Genomic DNA, 22,066 nt, shown 5'->3' on the forward strand with positions numbered 1-22,066 from the left:
CTTGGTAGACACCACTAAGTGAGAGTGGAGGATGTTTATCTTTAGAAGAAGGAACCAAGAGGAGAGTTTGCTGAATGGAAGAAATGTCAGCACTAGGTTGTATTTCTTGAGGATTCTTGAGATTGGTTCAAAAACGTCTGAAATATATAGAAATGGAACTCTCTGTAATGTTTCCATATTGTAAGAATCAAAAACATGCGAAATAGTCCATAGTGATGGTTGGTAGGCTGATTAGGGGTGTACTGATGCAAGGACAGCAAAAGCCATACTGCACCAAACCAAAGGTTGCAGAAATACTCAAGGTAATAAAGATGAGTCCTAAAAATTTGATTTGTGTTTTTACTGAATAATACTTTGTCTGATTCTTAGCTCAGGATCTGGGTGAAGAGTGCATTTTTAGCGGAAGTTAAACACACTTTTTTCTGATGCCAATCTGAACCTGTCATTAAGAGGCCATGAGGAAATATGATCAATTGTTTGTTAACTTTCAATTACTCTCATGTTACAACAGTAACAGTAAATATTGTCAACATGTAGGGCACTACCTACTATGGAAGAAAGCTGTTCAGTGATTAAATTAACTTTAACAGTCAAAAGTGTCACGCTTAAGACAGAGCTTTGGGGAACACCCTCTTCTTGACGATATAGCTGAGATAACATGCTTCCCACTTAGACTTGGAAGACTCAGGTAGACAAAGTTTTTAACAAAAACAGGAAGGAGTTTTCTTAGACCTAAGTTATGGAGGTCTTTTAAAATATGCTATATCTCCAAGCTATTTCGTAAGCTTTTTTTCCCATGTCAAGGAATACTGAAAACAGATGTTCTCATTTCTGGCATGGACCAAATGGTCCAATGCTGAACAATGTCTACAAAAGTCACATCTGTTGGAGAGAAGATCATTCCAGAGAGACATTAACTGTTTATTTTTCAATATCTTACAGAGAAAGCTGGTCAAAGCGATAGGTCAATAATTGTATGTTTGTGTTAGATCGTTTCCTAGTTTTGGGACAGCAGTAACAATTGACTTATGCCAAGACTCCAGAAAGTCTTCCTGTGAAAGTATTGTGTTGTATAATAAGAGAAGGAGATCCATAAGATGATGATGGAAGATGTTTTATCATCTCATAACAGATGTCATCAAGTCCTGCCATGCTAGCTTTAGAGAGCAAAAGAACTCTTTTTAGTTCCTCCTTATCGAATGGCTTATTGTATGGCTCTAACCCATTTCTAGAAAACTTTTGCTGCTGTTTCTCTTGTTCTTTCAATATTAAAAATTTGGGAGAATATGAAGCTGATGCTTCGAACTTCCAAGAAGTTAAGTGCTTATATTTGTCAGGCTTATATTTATCTATTGATTTAGGGAAGAATGGAAAGTCAGTGTCTATCTCATCCTGGAAATCTGGTATCAGAATCATTCAGTAAGCTTTATTTACTTGCAATAAATACAGAAGTACCCCCCCCCCCCCTTTTTTTTTTTTTTTTTTTTTATGAGAGTGTCTAGTGGGTCATCTTTCAGTAATATCCTTGTCACAAGGTCCCATCTAAGTACTGATACTACACACATCATAAGGTATGTAGTATGTGTGTTTTAGATGATTTTGATGTTTTGTTTTTAACTGCCACTTCTTAGCATTAAGAGACTTCAGGAGGTGTGTGTGTGTGAGAGAGAGAGAGAAGTGGGCCAACTTCCTCTTTGCATTGTGATATGATATATTATGTTCTGTTTTCATCTTTTGGATTTCTTTTTCATCCTTCATGACAGTTTCAACTCCCTGAGAGTTGATGCATTTTGCTTTTTATCTATTATCTTTTTGTCTAACATTTAAAGCATTTTGAGGGATTAGGGATGTACAGCCTAACAAGACAATTGAGATATTTTCTTTTTACAGATGTTGGAGGTTTAGGTTATCAAAAGTAAGGATGATGTTATTGGATATGCACCTCATACCTGTTACTTCCTAATCTTGAAGCATGGACATATCTCCTCATCTGGAACATCAGGGAGATCTCATTCTGATATCACAGCTCTAAAACAGGTGAGTGTTTTATGAGGTGTTATGGTATTTAATTTATTGATGTTGTTCACGGCATTTTTACTGAGTGTTGCTGCCATGATGTTTTGACAAAAATGTGATCAAAATATTTTTTAAGAGTTTGGGAAATCCTGCAAGTCCTAATCTTTTGAATAAAGCAGGATGAAATATTATATACTGGCTTTTAATTGTTGCATACATGATGAGAAACACTGGTTCATTTATACTGGTATCACATCTTTTGTTTCTTACTTCTCAAGCAATGTATCTACAGTATCAGTACTTGGATAGGCCAGATTATATTCTTGGTTTAATCCTTTATCGAAGTGTAAGCAAACAAAGTTTGTGCCTGAAGTATTTTCAGGACTGGGCAACTCAAATATAGAAGCTAATGATTTCACATCACTTGCCTTAGTATCCCATAATGCAAAGCACATATCCTTATAGACATGTATAATGCTATGCATTATGGGAAGGGTCACTACCCAGACCAGTTTCAACCTTTATTGAAGTAAAAAAGTAAAGGGTTGCTCATCATAGGCCTAGAGTAGTTAGAATAGGGGTGTAAGAGCACCTGATAGTATTAGGAGAAAGAAAGACAGACAGATAGCATGAGAGAGAGAGAAGAGGCCTCAGCTCTTTATATCATCATATAGCCAACAGTTATCAGTTTTCCTTTTTCACCAACCTCATATAGATGCACAACCAAAAGATCAATTGAAACTAAAGTACAAAGATGACTGATATCCAGGCATTAGCCCCATCTGGGTTAACTACCTTAAGTAGGCCTTCTCTGCCTGGGATTGCTCTCTAATCATTCCAGCAATCGACTATAAGACCACAATGAATTAAGAGAATGGAACTATTTAAAAAAACCTCTCATGGCAAGAATAGACAGAATTTTATCACACCCTGGTGAATATTGCATAATGTGGGTGGTCTACACCTATCCTATCTATCCCAATGGCTTTAACAGGCCTTTAAGGCCCACAACCTTCCAAGCATGCATGGATTTCCTATGGCTGAGGAAGATCCTTAAGCTCCTCACGTCATCGACAGGAATCGAACCTAGGACACTCCTTCCCCAGGTATATGGTTGCAAAGCACAAAGCCACTAGGCTAACTGTGCGGACAGGGTGGTCTACACCATCTAGTGATAAATTTGTTGTCTCCTAGAATGCTTTTTTCTAAATACAAAAATCGTCTGACTAAACAATAAAATTTCCACAGTACTATATTATAAAGCATTTGGATGTCATATTGCTGGTTTTCAAATCCATGTTTCTTTTTAACCTTCCATAAATGGTATTTAATTCATTAATTATAAAAATCAAAATTCTTTTCCCACTGCTGACAGGTGGTGGGTATTGTAAAAAAATAACCTGTTCTGTTGTAAGTAATGGAATGCCCAACACATTAAATAATCTGTTCCAAATATGCAGGGCAAGAGGGCAACTATAGAATGCATGTTATACTGTTTCCAATCAGTAACAGATGTCACAGATTGGATCTCTGATGTTATAGTATCCGTTTTATGGCATTGACTGGAAGGCAGCCATATGCAATTCTCCAGACAGTCCAAATCCTCCATGCTTCTTTGATAGTTGAAGAAATTCCTTATTAACTTCTTGGTATCGACCGGACCAAAAAAACTGCAGAGGTTTCCTATATAATTGCTTTTCATCAGCTTCTGTGATGTCTATAATATTTATTATGTACAATTGAGCAAGAAAGATTATGGTTTTGAGTACTTGAGAAGAAAAGGAGAGTGGCCCTATTTTCCAGTCTTCCAACATTTCAAAGTTCTAGTATATAAGTTCTTGGATTGATAATATTGGGTAAGTGGAGAAGGGAATTCCAAGTATAATGAGGAGTTTTCTCTTAAGGGTTACTCCAAAAGGAATGCCTCCAAGATCCCACTTTCCATAAACTTTTAATTTTGTCGTGTCTGCATTAATAATTAATCCACTACTTTTGCTGAATTTTTCCAAAATACCTATAAAGAACTATAAAGGAAAGGCTTCAACTATAAAGGAAAATAATACCTTATTTTCCTTTATAGTTGAAAAAACTGTTATTCCTCGCACAGTATGTGTATTGTTGACTTCCAGTAAGAAAGTTTCAAGAACCAATGCAAAGAGCAGCGGACCTAGAGGGCAACCTTGCTAGAGTCTTTTTCAAATTTTTACTAGGTCTGACAGGAACCCATTAACTAGCAGGAGGGTGGTTGAATTGGCATAGGCTCCTTTGATAACAGATAGCAGTTTTTTACCTACACCAATTTGCTGGAGGATGTGAAATAGAAAAGGATGCCGGACATTATCGACTGCTTTTTCATGTTAACTAAGCAGATTAGATCGTGTAGCAGAAATAGATTCAATTCTACTGCTCGACCTAGTACTCCAAACACCTGTGTGCTTTTAATTATGTATCTCATTCCCACTTTGAGCCTGTTATTGATAATGCAGAAGAAAAGAAATCTTGTAGTTAGCATTAGATAGAGAAATAGGTCTCCAGCTGCTGATTAAGGTGTGATCCCTATTAGGTTTAGGAATGAGGACAGTATGGCTTGCTACAAATTCACTTGGTGTGTGTCGTGATGAGAGAAAGGAATTAGTGTAAGTAGAATGGGAAAAATAAAATCCCAGGCCTTGCAGTAAAGTTTTATCCCTAGACCATCAAGTACTGGTGATTTTCTTATCTGGCATTCTTAATAGGCTGTGGTAACTTCAGATGCAGTAATGGGTCTATCAAGCCTATCTTGGATATGAACAGGAAAACCATTAATTTCCAAGAGTTATAATTTAACTCTTGGAAATTAATGGCAGTACTATTGTCTTCAAACAGATTTTTGTAGTGTTTTTGAAAAGAGTCAAGGATGTCTTGAGTGGTGGACATGTCTTCTCCATCAATGCAGATTTGAGTGATAGGCCTTTCTTTGCGAAATTTTGTGAATTGTCTGTTGAAGAATATGGCTGAAGGTCTATCTGCTAAGTGTTGCTGTATTCTCATCTTAAAATTTCTTTCTTCTACTTGTTTCTGCCTTTTCACTTCTATCTCTATGTTAATGTTTCTAATGATGTTGTTACATTCTATACCACTGCACTGGTTTGTTACAAACCAGCTTCTCTCTTTATACAGGTCTTTCAACTTTTTCCTTTTGAGGAAAGCCTGTTCCTTTCCCCATTCCATCATATTCTGCTTTACTGCTTGTTTGAATTTTAACCACATTACCCAATGCCAGGTAACATTATTCCAATTTGAACAGAGGGTCTGTTCAAATTGGAATAATGTTGTAAAGATTAACGAAAAATTTTGGTGGAAGTCTCCATGGTCCAGAAGAGATCTCTACTTTTACCATGCAGTGGAACTTAAGTAGAACTGGATTATGATCTGACATGTTGATGTCAAGATGTTTTATCTGAATTATCCTATTTATAAGGGAAGAAGAGATATAAATTTGATCAATACGAGTACCAATACCTTGATTCCTGTATGTGTATGCCTGGAGATTAGGATTGCGAATCTTCAATATGTAAACTAATTGAGCATTGTCGAGACATGTCTTTAACTGTGTATATCCCATTCCTTGGGGTGTCCTCCTATTTTGTCTAATGTGGGGTTTTCAATACAATTCCAATCTCTGGCTGCTATAATGTAGTGGGCACCATATAAATGTGGCTCCAATTCCTGGAAGAATTTTCGTCTAACTGTTCCATTGGATGCAGCATAAAACATTTATAAACATTATTACACATCCACAGTATTCCCAATCAATTGTCACGATTCACCCTTCTGCATTCCTTTGGATATTACAGAATGCTCCAAGGAGGGGGGGGGGGGGGAACAAGAATAAGAACTCACACTCCAGCCCTGTTAATTCTTCCAAAGCTCCAATAGGAAAGAAGTGGATATCAATCTATTAAACTTTTTATATCTGCAGACATATGTTTCTTGGAGAAACAAAAACCATAGCATAAGTTTCCATACAGTTTCTTGTTTAATTTGCCTGTGGAATCCTCGTACATTTAATGAGGCAATGCAGAAAGGAGATGCTATGATTAATGAAGTGTCACTTCTAAATTTTAGATGAATCTGATGATTTCTTCAATCTGTGAAGAAGCAATTGTGTAAACTGCTTCTTGTAAACCGTTTTCGTTTTTTACAGTTGCTTTCCATTATTTCAATTTCATGCCTATCATTCCTGATTTGGAAGCTGGTTATTTTTTTTCATGTATGTGATAACTGCACTGAGAACACTTTGAATCAGTAAACTTTATTATATTTTCTTTAATTGTATCTCTTGCTTTCTCTTTATTAGCAAGAGTTGGTTCTTCATAATCCAAACACTCTTCTGAGCCTGAAGAGTTTTCAATTTGATGATCCACAGCCTTCTCCATCTTTACATTTTTTATTACTTCATATTTTTTTTTGAAATGTACTCCCTTTTTTAATTTTTTTTTATCTTAAATTTTTTTTATTAATTCATCTTTCCTTTTTGATGATATTGTCTGCATATTAAGTTCTTTCAGTTGTTTTACTTGCTTTTTTGTTTCTTCTCCAATTTCTCCTTATACGAGTATAAGGAGTAGCCAAAAGGTATCACACCTCATTATTAAAATACTCTGGATTAAAGATAGTTGTTAGAAATTTTTCCGCTTGGTTATACTATAAATTAAAGATGCCAAGAAATTATATTCTTGGTTTAATCCTTAATAGTAAAACCAAGTGGAAATTCATTCACACTTCTTGCACTCACAAAAACCAAAGACAATTCAATACAATCATGCACCACCCTATGAGAGAAAACTCAAGCACTCACCCCCTTCTTCTTCTCTCTTCCATCATCTATGTGGATGATGATGATGAGGCCGAATGAACTCTTTCCACTTCTGTCTGTCCTGGGAGAGTCTGAACAATTCTGTCCAGTTTGGTGTCGCTTGTTGTGATTTGGTTTTCAGGTCCTCTTTTATTTTGTCTATCCAACTAATTCTGGGCCATCCTTTGGATCTTTTACTTTCCATCGTTGTATTCAGGGCTTTAGATGGTAGTCTTTCTGTTCTCATTCTGGTCGCATGGCCAAACCATCGCAATCTTCTTTCTTGGATTTTGTTTATTATTGTTATTTCTTGTTTTAGTTGTTTCCTTATGTCTTTGTTTCTTAGTCGATCCAGCAGAGATACTCCAAGTAATCTTCTTAGCCAACCCATTTCAGTAACTAATAATTTTTTCTCTTCAGCCTTTTTGAGATTCCAGCATTCACTTCCAGAGTATTAGGAGGACCATTGTTTCATAGATTCTTACTTTTGTTACTTGTTTGATGTCTCTTGACTGATTCATCTGTTTATATCTTTTATAATTCCACCATTGTACTCAATAATTCCTCCAAGGTAGGTGAAGTTTTCTACCTGCTCTAGATACTTACTATCAATTTCAATTTTCAGATTGGTGCTTCTTTTTCCTATTTGCATAATTTTTGTTTTGTCTATATTTACGTTTAATCCAGATTTTTATACACTCCTCCTTTATTTTATCAGAAATTTGCTGTAGATTTTCTTCTGTGCTTGCAAGTAATGCAATGTCGTCTGCAAATTTTAAATTTGTCACATTTTCCCCATATATTTTGATTCCGAAGTCTTCATTGTTTAAGGCCTTATTGGTTACTTCTTCCATCTGGTGATAGATTGCATCCGACTTACTTCGCTCTCCGTGCAGAACCAGTTGGTTAGGGTGTCCTCCATTCGTACTGCACTTTCAGATTTCTGATACAGATTCTTTATTATTCTTATGGTTTTTGTTGGGAATTCCAAATTCTTCCATAGTTTTCTTCTACGGATTGAATCAAATGCCTGACGAAAGTCTATAGAATTTATGTAGCAACTTTGGTTGTACTCTAGTGTCTTTTCTATTAGCAGTCTTAAGGTGAATGGTTGATCAATTGTGCTTCGTCCTGGTCTGAAATCGGCTTGTTCTTCTCCTAGTGCCAGTTCTATATATGGCTTAATTTGTTTTTGGAGTACTTTCATAAAAACCTTACTTGGAATACTGAGGAGGCTAATGCCTCTGCAATTATTGCATTCTGTTTTATCTCTTTTTTTTTTTGTATACAGGAGTTATGACTGATTTGGTCCAATCAGTAGGCACTGCTTCGTTTTTGTAGATCCTTTCAAATAATGTTTTTAATGGTTCCAAAAGTTGTTCCTTTCCTGATTTTAAGAATTCTGCATGTATTTGATCAATACCAGGTGCTTTCCTAGTTTTGAGTTTTTTTATGCTGTGTGCTATTATTTCTTTGGTAAAGATATTTGTTTCCACTTCCATTTCAGTGGCAGGAATCGTAATATCGTGGGAGCTGTTTTTATTATATAAATCTTTGAAGTATTCTCCCCATCTGGTCATTCTTTTTGTTTTACTTTCAATTAGTTGTCCCTCTTTGTTTTTGATCATTATAATTTTTGTTGTCTGTGTCTTACTAATTTGGTCTATTTGTTTATATTATCGATGAAAGTTATTTTCTTTTGATAGCTTTTCTGCCATTTTGCATTTTTCTTCTAACCAGTTATTCTTGTCTCTTTTAACTAGTTTTCTAATTTCTCTGGTTAATCTATTATATTCATTTCTGTTATAGTTCTTTCTGTTTTAGTTTCATGATTTTCCTTTGATCATTTAACCTTTTTACTTCCTTCGAGATCCAATCCTTTTTACTTTCTCTTTCTGTGTAACCTATTGTTTTTTCTGCCGAATTTAATATTATTTCCTTTAATTTGCACCAATGTTCTCCGATGTTTATATTCTGTTTGGGTAGTTCCTTCAGGTTTTTATCTAGTTAAAACCCCCTTCTTAGCGACATTCATTCTCAGCTTCCAAGGATGCCCTCTTGTCCTTTCGTCAAACTCCATAAAATGAAAAATTCCATCAACTTAAATCCTGTATGATCCTTTCAGATTTCATATCAGCCCTCTTTCTCCTGATTGCTAGTGTCTGCAGTACACAAATTCCAATCTGTCTTCATAATCAGTATTCCACAATCCTGATACACACTATATCAGAATCACAATGGAAACCAGGAGATGCAGGATCTGTGCACAATAGTCTGAGTGAGGTCTGTTCAAAGCCTAGTAAAGAGGAAAAATGACATCCTTATCTTTATATGTGGATGCTCATTTCAGCATTGCAATTATTTTTTGGGTTATTGTGTTTGCAATCTTTGCTACCTGGTCCCTGAACTTCAACTTCTTATCTACTAACACTCTAAGATTCCTAGCCATATCCATTTTCTCATGCCCACAATTCCAGCCTATTCAAATCATTCTGCAAGTACTGCATATCAGCAGCATTCCTGATTAGTTTATCTATTTTTGCATCATTAGCAAATAGCTGTATGTCACTTGTCAAATCCTTCCCAATATCATTAATGTACAGATTGAATAACAGTTGACCAAGTACTGATCCTTGTGGTATACCACTGGTTACCTTAAATCTTGCAGACTCACATCTGCCATATATCACTTTTGATATCAGACAATCAGCCATCCTCTTATCCATGCTAATATTCTATAATCCAAACCCATATTCTCCAATTTATGCAACAGACTACCATGCTGTATTCTGTCAAAAGCCTCAGCAAAATCCAAAAGTATCAAGGCGTATCCATTCCCTTTGTCTAGTTCAATGGTAACATAACATTGTTATAGAATGTGAGCAAGTTGCTAAAACATGACCTTCCCTTAGTAAATCCATGTTGTTCATTACAAAGTAGAGATTCACTGTCAACCCATTTCTGAATGCAGGTCCTAACCAATTTTTCCAAAATCTTCACCACCACTCCCGAGATACTAATTGGTTGATAGTTGGATAACATCAGTCTTTGCACCACCTTTGTGCAATGGAATTATCATACATTCTTTCTATTCCTCTGGAATCTTCCCTGTTCTGAGACTCATATTAAACAGCCTGATCAGAGGAATGGCCAGTTCAGCTGAACACTCTTATAGCATGTGCTGATATTCCATCAGTCTCTATTGCTAAATTCTTATTCAATTTGTGCAACAGTTCTAATACCTCGTCCTCACACACCTGCATTTCTTCATCTAGTGAAGAGGTAACAGTGAGCTCAATGTTGCATACACCATGTTGATAGCTTTTAACAAAATGGGCACTCATTAACTGAACAACCTCTTCTGCATCTGTAATCCTCATGCCATCAGAATTTAGAAGAGTTATTCTATCATATTCATTCTTTCTTTTACTTGCAGCATATGGATAGAATTCTTGTGGGTTGTCTTTAGCATGCAGAGCCAGTTTCTTTTCATACTCAGACTTTACTTTCCATACAACAGTTGTGATTATTCTAGCCTGCTGCTTATAATGCTCATAATGGATATTATCATTATGCACACGGTATTCCTTCCACAACATCCTTTTCTTACGAATCTCTTGCTTAATAAGATTACACATCCATCTGACTCCTACTCTATTTATTCTTGAAACTCTTGGGACACATTCTGATATTTCATCATTTAAGTATTGTTTAAATGCTTCCCATTCAATGTTGATATTCTTTCCATTCTCAGTTGGTCATAATTTTCTGCTTTGTAGTTCAGCATGTAACCTTTTCTGAATGGAACATTCATAAACTTAGTCACTTTCCAAGTGAGTACTGCATGATCACTATCACCAACCGGAGGCAGAATAGTTACATCTTTAAATGAAACACCCTCTGACAATATAATCAAATCTAACACTCTTTGACTTCAAGTTCCTTCTATCACATGCTGCTTGAGGAAGTCATCCTACAACAGCTCAATAAATTCATTTTCATTCTTCTCATGAGATTCTACTGCTAACTAATCAATATTTGGATAATTAAAGTCTCCCATTATGATTACTCTTTTTGCACTCGTCTTGTCTATTTGGTGATGCATTTTTTCATCTCTAGCAACAAATCCACCAGGTCTGTAACAACACCGAACTATATAATTGATCTTGTTAGATTCCCCTCACACCAGATGGCTTGAAACTCACTGCCACATGAAATACTGTTAGTAGTACTACAATCATAAGTCTCAATTCTAACTAGATTCAAATCATCTGATATCATTAGCGGAATACCCCCCCCCCCTTCTCCTATCCACTCTGTCCTTCCTAAAAATAGTGTACCCTGTACACTCAATAGCAGTTAGTATGTCCGATTCTGATAGCCTCAGATTTTAGCTATTCTCGCTAATGGCTAAAATCTGAGGTTCCAACATACTGAACAAGGCAACAAACTCTACCCCTTTGTTTCTGACAACCACACCATCCGAGTACAGACATAATAATCTACCTGCATGTTTTTTTGTATACTATACTCTCGTCTGCAATCTGCATGACACAGTTGGACAACTTGCAGATCTCTATTCTTCTCTGGTGCTTATACATGTAGACATCTTTGCACACATTTGATGAGTTCAAACCAGATGAACACAAAGTCAAAATTGTTCTCTCCTCATCAACATTTCCATGATAAAGCCCGTTCCTGTCATTAACATGGTTATAAAACATTGTCATTCTTACACTCACATTCTTACCATTCCTCCTTTATAATTTAGTTTTCCTAACTCTCTGTGTTAAGTCTCATACCAGTTATTAGATTTTCAAGACTCATGATATCAAACACATTCAGGTGTAGGCTGTCCATAATATATAAATCCAATCTTCCCTCAAACCCACTCCACACATCCATTCCTTCTACACAGCCTATGCATTGAATCGTTTGACATCATAGCCCTTCCTCTTAATTCATTTTTATCATATCTAGGTAATATACTTACTATTTTCACTTTCTCTCACCTCCTCTAACAACACTATGGATCACTATGCTCCAACCTACAAGATCTAAAGCAGGAATTTCTCAACATCCAATATATTATTATGCAACTGAACAGCTTCTCACTATGGACTACAGCATGTTTATGATTCTTACAGGCCTACCTCCAACAATTCTAAAACAGTACAAAGAGTCCCAATTCTATGTGTCATGCATTTCTGAACCAATCTCAAAAATCCTCAAGAAATAAAATCTTGTACTGACATTTGTTTCATTCAACAAACTCTCCTCGTTTCCTTCTAAAGATAAATGACCTTCACTTTCACTTCCTGGTGTCTACCAAGTCCCATGTGATTGTCACCTCATCTACTTTGAAAAAAAAAAAAAAAGTGATGTTCTGTGGAGAAAATATTACAAGAGCACATATCTTACATTGTTAATAAGAAATCTGAGAAATCAGGCCTGACTAGCATAATGTGGAATCAACACCAACCATTGAATCTTCTGGTCTAAGATATACCTACTCCAATCTAATGTTGCTGCTTCGAGTTTGAACATTTATTTAAAGAGTGTGCCGAAAAACTGCTACACTGTCCTAATCTTAATTGTAACAAGTATCTATCCTTACCAAAAACTGAGAAAGTCTGATTCTCATCAGTCATCATGTTTTAATTGCTATATCTCTTCCACACTGCATTGTTATCTATGTCATCACATAGCTTGTATGTTTTAAATAATCCATTGCTAACACTATAATTTTATGACTTGTATTTGTTAGCTTAACAGCAATTGACGATGGCCTGTAATATTCGGGTTGAAATATTTAGAAATAAATAATTTTACTTTAATTGTTTCATTATCCTTGTGTCTACATGAGGAAATGTCTTGTCTCTGGTTCACAGTATAGCAAGCATTTACTGTACTGGAATGTTTGGCTGAGAGTTTACAGTATTAGAATCTTTGACTAAGAAGTAAGTTGCGGTGTGGTTATTTTATCTATTTTACCTACACTAATATAATGAATATTAATGCCAAACAAGGACTGTCCCATATGACTCGTGGGCTAGTCTTTACCTTAAGGAGTATAATTCACGGCCTACACAGATCTGTCCAAGTCTGTGAAATATCACATACACAAATCTGAAACAGTCAGAACAACCAAAATTCTGCAAATAAATGCTTCACAAGTATAAGATAACATCTGCATATGAGTTAGACATGTGCAATGGTAAAAATGTGCTTGCCAGAATAAATTAAAAAACAATTGTTCACATTATCTTTCACGATCACTGCTTTCTGCGTATTACATGATAACTTGTGTAACTAGCTTATATCACTGTGGGAATTGGGAGCAGCAAGTTGCTTGGTTAGTGGAGCTAGTATGGTGTCATAGAGAAAACTGATTCATTGCCGAATGACTTGCATACAGAAATATCTCTACCACTGAGACACTACTTACAAGAACAATGTTTGCAATTCTTTCACAAGATTACAAGACAGGCTTCTGCTTAAAAACAGACATGTTGGCTCAAGTTATACACAGAGTCACTTGTGAGTCAGTTCTGATATTTCTAGAATATCCATTTCCTGAATTGTTACCTTTGACTTACTATTCTCAACAAGGAAAAAACAATCCTTCATCACCAAATCTATTTAAAACTTGTAGCATTAATAATACCTCTCTCTCTCAACATTCAGGTATGCTTAGCTCATCCCTCATTCATGATACATACAATGACCAGTATGTAGCCGCACTCCACTTTTCCCCTTTAAGATTACATTTTTACATATCACTTTACATTTTTCTGCTAACACCAATCATAGTATTGCATTGTTACCAAGACTTTACAAATATGTGCAATTGCCTTATTTCTCTACCTGTTATACACAGTGGCCCATGGCATGGAACATTCTGCAGAAAGGGTCCATTTTTTTGTGAAGCCAAAAATGGAAGGTATTTACATTATGTGGTTTTTCATAATTAATAAAAATAAAAAATAAAAAAATCTGGTACATTAAAAAAACTTATGCAGTTGCTTCACAAAGATGGGCCCTTTCTACGGCAGCATGTTCTATGACTTATTGACCACCCTGTACTAACGATTATTCCCACCATTTCTTACTTAACAAAATAACTTAAGCATAATACAAAACACTCACAGGATGGGAAATATGGAAGAGTAGAAAGATGATGAGAGAACCAATCATCTGCATGGGGTAGATAGCCAGTTTACATCAAGCTACAAACAAAAGGGATAAGGGGGGAGGGAAGATGAACAGGGGGTCAGCTATGTCACACCACTAATATTAAACGCAAACATAATTTAAAAACATTAATTGCAATACTATTACTAATAATAATAATGTACAGAAATCTGGCTACTCTAATTAACTATATGTTTATGATACATGTTATGCACCTGTAATTCTGAAATCCATGAACAATGCCAATATGACATATCATGCCACTTGACAAAAAATTCTCTTTGAGGCTTTGGTTGAATTTTTTTACTAGTTGATGGTTGTGCAGCTGGGATGTCATCTTTCAGGTCTTCATTTTTGATTAAGTCATCTAATTTAGGTGGTTCAGCCCATCGCCAAGTTAGAATTTTAGATACTTTTCCCTTTAGAGGTTCGACCTATAAAAAAAATTAATAAACATAGTTATATGATTGATATTTTTAAATTATTTATTTGACAAAAGTTTATTTTAATTAACATTCTGGTACCATGTTAGTATGTGGTATGTTTAAGTTTGTAATAATCATTAAGCTTTTACTGATATGCTAAACTGTTACAAAAACAGATAATAAGATGGAGAGAGGGGGAAGGAGGTTTATCAACTCAGATTGACTGAACTTAATTAACCTACAAGATCATTCTAAATCTCAATGGGTAACGCAAAAGAGGATCACTCCTAAACTCATTTAACTCTCAATCTTGGCTCTACTAGTCACAGGCAAAAACCAAGCAGAACCGCTCTACTCCCTGGAATCATACCCAAAGACAAACATTATTAAAAGGTCATCAATGGGAGCAAAACCCAGAGTTTGATCTTCATTGAAGTGAAAAAGCAAAGGGGTGTTCATCATAGGCCCAGAGTAATTAGTATAGGAATGTAAGAGAGCTTGATAGCTCTCTTACATTCCTATACTAATAGGAATGTAAGACAGCGAAGAAAGACAAAGAAAAGAAAAGAATTCGGGAAACCCTCAATACTCAACTGCTGCTTCTCTGTGTTGAGAGATCACAGTAGTGTTGGTACGGGTACCTGGTCAGAATGCCACAAGGGAGGCTCCGTCTCCAACCTCTAAGAGTAGCCAGTTTTCGTTCTAGTCAATCACAGTATTTCATGGTGACTGCTTCCTTTCTTCATACTTCATCAATGCAAAAGCATCCCCATTCTGGTGCTCAGCTCTACTAACTACTCCTCTCTCACTAACCAATAACCTAATCCATAGTTTTGCAGATGATAATTTCTCTTGCTTGTCTAACAAACCATTGTGCAAAAACATACAAAGCATCACGATCTTCTATATCCAGATACATTAAACACAAACCTTCATGGTCTCTTTCAATGAAGAGAGAATAACCTGGTCACTTTCAATGTCATAGTTTTTTTAGACAGAAACACATCACCTCAGTCTCTAAAAAAACATAGCATACATTTCTGATCAATGCTACTTTTCACCCTTCCAGCTGCTATCTGTACTGATCCCAAATTTGTTCAATCTTAATTCTTGTAGAAAGGCTTATATGCTGGTTAAACATGATAACTAAATACTTAAGGAATTGGCAGCGTACACTAGAAATATAAATTAAATCAACTTTAATATATACTTTCCGATATTTCGGCAATGTTACGTTGCCATCCATCTCCATGGGAACTTAAGATAAAGACACGTGCACGCAAGTACTACATAACAGCAAATGAGAAACGAAGCGAGGAAGCTACCGTTTTCCTAAATGTCATCAGTCACTGATGACATTTATAAATGTATATCTTTGAGTTTGTTTGCTTTCTGGGGACTAGAGTAGTTCTGCTCGGTGGCAGCTTTTTGTTTATCACTGAGTGGAACCACCGCTGAATTTCCTGTCCTGGAATGATTAGTTTAGCAGTGATCCTTTAGGGTCAATCAGAGATTTAGTAATTTTGTAGATAACAGTTTTTGGAAAGGTACCCCTGCAATTTAACAGTACCTCCAAGGTTGAAACTGGTATGGGTGGTGGTGGCTCTTCCCATAGGGCATAGCATTATACACGTCTGAAAGGGTGCGTCTTGCATTATGGGACACTAAGGCAATTAATGTGAAGTCATTAGCCTCTATATACAAGTAACCCAGTTGCAAAGATACTTCACATATACACTTTGCTTGCACTTGGATAATGGATAAAACAAGAATATAATTTCTTGTCAAGTTTAATCCAGTACACCTTATTTAAAAGCAGCTGTTTTTAATATCAAGAAGACATGCAGTGAGTGATGGGACAAACCAAGTTAAAAAACAGTGCTGATGAACATGAACTGAGTAGTAATCTCAATGGCCACTCATTTCAGTTCAGCTAATGGTTTACCTACATTTCATAGAACTACTTACTACAGATTGGGGGGGAAAAAAAGGTCAGACTTTTCTCCATTTCCCATTTTTGGCATAGAAGATATGAATTGTCAAGCATAAATGAATGAACTTTCCTTTATTCATTTTAAGCTAAAAAAAAAAGGCTAGATATACTACCTTAGTTGCAAAACGAAGTCAGTTATGTTAAACTGAAATATAAAGTAATAAGCAACTAAAATCAAGGAAGTGAGGAGTAACCTTCCTTCTAGCTCAGTGTTTCCCATTTTTTGGATCATGCCCCACCTGAATGCCTCAAAGATTTTGATGCCCCCCCCCCAGCATAATAGTCAAGTTCTGAAAAAGTATAATATAAATATGTACTTTAACCACGCTACCGACCAAGACGTAAATATACGTCCAGCTTACCATGGATGCGAAGTGCATATTAAAATTGTAATACCATTGATATTACATTGAAATATATGATGGATACGAAGTGTATGAGGTCCATAATGGTCCATATACTTCGTATTTGATCCATAATGGCTGGTAAGGTGGTTAAATAAAAAAGGAACATAGGTAAACTGTTTTTAATTTGATTTTTTTCAATGAATATAAATTTTATATTACACTTTGTATATTATAAAACATAAATCGAACTGAACTCGGGAAAATAAAATCCAAGTCAATGAGATCCTCGAGTTTGATGTCTGCTGCAAAGTGTTTTTATTTGAGGTATTAATTTAGTCATCTTCAATCTCAAATCCCCATGGTTTGTGATATCCAAATGATTTCTATTTTTCAGTAGCAAGTCATTTACAGCACTAAAGCCACATTCAACTAAATATGACGATGGGAACGGCAACAGTATTTTTTTTGCAAAATTATTTGAATTTCGGTATTTCGTTTTTGTCTCATCAGAAAGCCATGCCATTGTTCCTTTTATGTTAAATAAATTTCTAATAGACTCATCATTTTGCTTTTCTGGGAGTTCTTCTCGATACTGTATTTATGTTGACTGCTGTAATAGTGATGTCAGTTCTTTTTCTCAGAAAGTCAGGGTTGCAACATCAACAATTGTGAGTTTTCTGAGTATATTGGCAATAAGATGATGAATGATGTTTGGGAGCATGTAAACAATCTTGATATCCAATGGTGTTCTTACTTCAGCAAGGTTTCGAGGATGTCCAGGGGCATTATCCAAGAGAAGCAATGCCTTGGCTGGCAAATCATTTTCTTTACAGAAGCGAAGCACGATAGGACAAAAATAATTTGTGTACCAATCTATAAAAACATCTTGTGTAACCCAAGCTTTCTTGTTCTATTTCCAATAGACTGGCAACATGGCTTTTAGACCCTTGAAGGTAAGTGGTGTCTGTGAATGGTACACCAACATTGGTTTAAGCTTCAAAGTTCTGGAGACATTTGCACCCAACAAAAGCATAAGTCTATCTATTGCAGCTTTAAAACCTGGAGTGGAACGTTCTTCACAGGAAATGAAGGTGCGTGATGGCAATTTTTTCCAGTAGAACCCAGTCTCATCAACATTAAAAATGAGATCAGGAGGATAACTTCTTTGTTCTACACAGTCTTGAAATTCTTTAGGAAAAGCAGCCGCTGCCATAACATCTGCACTTGCCACCTCACCACATAATTTGACACTGTGGCACTTACTTCGTGACTTAAATCTCATGAACCAACCTTTGCTTCCTAAAAATGTTTCTTTGCCTCCATCTGTCTTTTTAAGATCCTCAAAAATTGTTTTTGCTTTCTCAGTTATAACAGCCTGTGTCAGAGGAATGTTTTTCTGATTCAAGTCATCCACCCATAATGATAATAATTTTTCCATTTTTTCATGAAGTTTACCACTGCTATAATGTACATGTTTTGCATTTAGTGCTGCTGTAGATTGTTGCGCAGACTGTTTTATTCTATCTGCATTTTTCATAATTGTAGTAACAGTCGATGGAGGTGAGTTCATACTTCTACAGACATTAGCATGTGTCTGCCCATCTTCCATTCTTCTAATCACCTCCATCTTCTTTTCAAGTGTGATTGATTGATTTCCACGCCGTCTTAACACCAAGTTCTGCTAATTTTTCTGCACTTCTATTATCAGACATGGTATGTAATTACGTACTTTATCATATGTAATTACATATGATATATCTGGTATGTAATTACATACCAGATATATTAAGAAGATATCATACGTATGTATGTAAAAAAATTAAATAGAACAATTAGGTAGATTCAACATTAAAACTAGGTTTGATACATATACGTCGTAGTAGCTCGGTAAACACTCAAATACTAGAGTGCCTGCTAGCATCGTTTCTCAGTCAACCTAGTAAGAAAGAACGCGCAGGCAACCGCCGTTATTGTGAATCACAGTAAATTGACTGGCATAAACCAGGGGCTGCCTGTATATGTTATTTTAATGTTAGTTCAATACTAAATATGATCACAAGATCACAGAATATTTGCCCTAAAAGGGTACAAATATAAATCTAATATAATAACTGCTTTTGATAATTTAGTTGCTAGTAAAAGATATAACATTACTGTGTGATGGAATGACCTTTAAGGCTCATAAAGTAGTTCTGAGCAAGCAGTCCTCTTCTCTACAGATTATTTTTCGAGAACTCAAATCTTCTTTCAGCATCTACTAAAAATTCTGCTTCCTTCATAAAAAAAAATTCACCAGATTTTAAGAATGTTGGAAGTTTTTTTTTTTCCCACTTGGTTAGACTATAACAAATTTAGTTTAATCCTTTATCCAAGTGTAAGCAAACGAAGTTTGTGCCTTAAGTATCTTCAGGACTGAGCCAACTCGTGGTAAAGGTGGACCAAGCTCTCATCACTCCTTGTCTTAGTATCTCCCATAATGCAAAGCACATCTCCTTGCAGACATGTATTATGCTACATTAAGGAAAGGGCCACTACCCAGACCGGTTTCAACCTTTATTGAGGTCTCTCGTCAGTGGGGCCAGACCAGAGGTGGTGATACCAAGGCGGAGGTAATGGAGAAGTCATCTTTACCTATATGAGTAGTGGCCCTTCCCTTAATACATACCATTATACATGTCTACAAGGGGATATGCTTTGCATTATGGGAGATACTAAGACAAGGAGTGATGAGAGCTGGGTCAACCTTTACCACGAGTTGCCTCAGTCCTGAAGATACTCCAGACACAAACTTTGTTTGCCTACACTTGGATAAAGGATTAAACTAAATTTATTATAGATTTTAAGAATAAAATTTCAGGATTATCCTTACAGCCCACAGATCTTCTAGTAAGTTTTGATGTAGTCTCACTATTTACAAATATCCCTCTGACAGACATGAGTGAATTCCTTCATAATGACTTCCTCCTGATATTGTAAAATTATTTGATTCTGTCATTAATACAGAATATTGTAGCTGCCAGAACACACTATACAATCAGATAAAGAGAGAGAGAACAGCTATGGAGTCTCCCCTTTTCCCAACTCTAGCTAATTACTTTATGAAACATTTCAAACAACATATTCTGGATGTTTTTTCACTTCAACTATTCATTTGGTACAGATATGCTGATGATGTGTTTGCTATATGAAACTCCTCCTTGTCTGATTGTAATGAATTTCTTGAAACAATTAATTCAATAAATCCAAGAACAAAATTTACCCTAGAAGTAGAAGATAACAATAGTCTTCCTTTTCTGGATGTTCTAATTCTACGTCCACCATATGGTAGTCTACAGTTCTCAGTATATAGAAAACCAATTCATAAATTCATACTAATAAATACATTGATTGTAATTCACATCATCCCCCTTGTCAGAAATATGGTGTAATCAAATCTTTAGCTGACAAAGCTCAAAAAATATGTTTTACAGATTCTCTTCTAGACAAAAAACTGTTTCTTATCAGAACTACCTTTATCTCCAATGCTTATAATGCAAAAATTATTGATAAAAAAGAATCAATAATTATGGTTGTCATTTTAATCTGCCTCAAGAAGAAATTACCAGAATTTGTATTCCTTATGTTAAAAGAACTTTCAGAAGAAATAGCAAGACTACTTCAACAGATTAACTCAAGTCATTTTCCATCCAGTTTGCAAACTTAATACTTTCCTTATCTCACCTAAAGACAAATATCCTCCTCTTTCTTATCCTGCTGTTGCAGCTTATGTTATTATGGGCAAACTGATAGTACTACAAATTCATCTTGAAGAACATCAGGAATACCTTAAAGAACCCAATAAATCCAGTTTAGCAACCCTTGCATAATCTATAAAACACAGGATTCATTGGAACAAAACCAAAACAAAAGTTATTTTCTTCTGGAAAGACTGTACATATTCACAACCCAAACCTGAACAAAAACAATTTCCTAAAACTTTCTCAGTTTTCAGAAGTTATCCTGACTAATACTCACCATTCATGTGTTCCTTAATTTGTAATGAATTTTTTGTTTATATTTAAAAATAATTTATTAACTAATTATTTTATTGTAATTTATTCTGGATATGGAGCTATTCTCCTGCAGCTGAAAGTGCACATAATATCATGTACTTTTTTTGCTTTGCTTTTCTCATTTTTGTGCTTTCCCATAATTGTACTGATAATGGCTATGAAACTTATCCAAAAATTTTACAAATAAAGACATTAAATGTAAGTGATTCTTGTAATAATATTTTATGATCAAATAATCATCCTGTGACATTTAGTTATATAAAGTTTACTGACTTAAAGTTGATGGTTCAATATATGTACCATGGCGAAATTAATATTTGCAGGTTATGCTTCCATCATTGTTAAAGGCTGTGGAGTTGTTAAAAAAATTAGATTTTCTGGAAGTTGCTAGATACTGTGATAGGCGAACAGCAGGAACTTCAGGTAATGATCATCAGGAAGCAGGAAAACCGAACATGAATAGTTATATTGCGTCTAGCTGAAGAAAGCTGTAGTCAATTATGGAGACACAGATAAGTAAGAGTTGACAAGAGTAATCAGCAAAATGACCTGTGATGGACTTAGATCAAAATATTACAAAGAGTCAAATACCATCAGGAAGTGAACCATGTAATCCATTGCCTGATACTAATCAGGAAGGCAGACACTAATGATTTTGAAAGCATATGGTGTTAGGTAGAGGTGGGCAAGACAGGATATTTAGTGGGGGTGTTGCTACAAACCAAGGAGCACAGAGGGGTGGGAACCAGAAGATGTTTAGACAATAGCTTGCCAATTCTCGTAGACAGGCTTATACGTTGGTTATGCATTATTAAAACGCTTAAGGAATAGAACAACGTAGTTAAGAATATAAATTAAATTAAACTTTAATAAATATTTTCTGATATTTCAGCAACGTCACATTGCCATTTTCTAAAGGAACTTACAAAAAAGTTAAGTGCACGTAGGCACTACAACACAGAAACTGGGAATGAAGAGATGAAGCTATTGTTCTCCTAACAGTCCTGATGGTGCCCTCTAGCGGGCTAAGTAGGTGTTCTTGGCCGTTGGGCTGAAGGTCTGCAGATGTAGGTCTCCCAAATTTGGGGCAGTCGCATACACCCAAATTTGTTAAGGTTTGGAGAATTTCTTAGGGCTGAGGCTGATTCCATAAAGAGTCTTTCAAATTTGTATTTGCTATGGTGTATCACTGTAAAAAAGAA

General features: G+C 35.6%; 1 protein-coding gene across 4 annotated transcripts in view; it reads right to left on the bottom strand.

Moving 5' to 3' along the window:
• Mi-2 (chromodomain-helicase-DNA-binding protein Mi-2 homolog) overlaps window positions 1-22,066 on the bottom strand; it is a 692,327-nt gene that overhangs the window by 478,456 nt on the left and 191,805 nt on the right. For all 4 annotated transcript variants that reach the window (XM_090390662.1, XM_090390660.1, XM_090390659.1 and 1 more), the window contains one exon: window positions 14,263-14,481. In XM_090390662.1, the coding sequence (XP_090246788.1) occupies window positions 14,263-14,481 (219 nt within the window). The remainder of the gene's footprint in view (window positions 1-14,262; window positions 14,482-22,066) is intronic.

This window comes from Typopeltis vanoorti, chromosome 3, assembly GCF_054136105.1.
Source record: "Typopeltis vanoorti isolate ZY-2024b chromosome 3, IOZ_Tvanoo_1.0, whole genome shotgun sequence".
Lineage (NCBI taxonomy): Eukaryota > Metazoa > Arthropoda > Arachnida > Uropygi > Thelyphonidae > Typopeltis > Typopeltis vanoorti.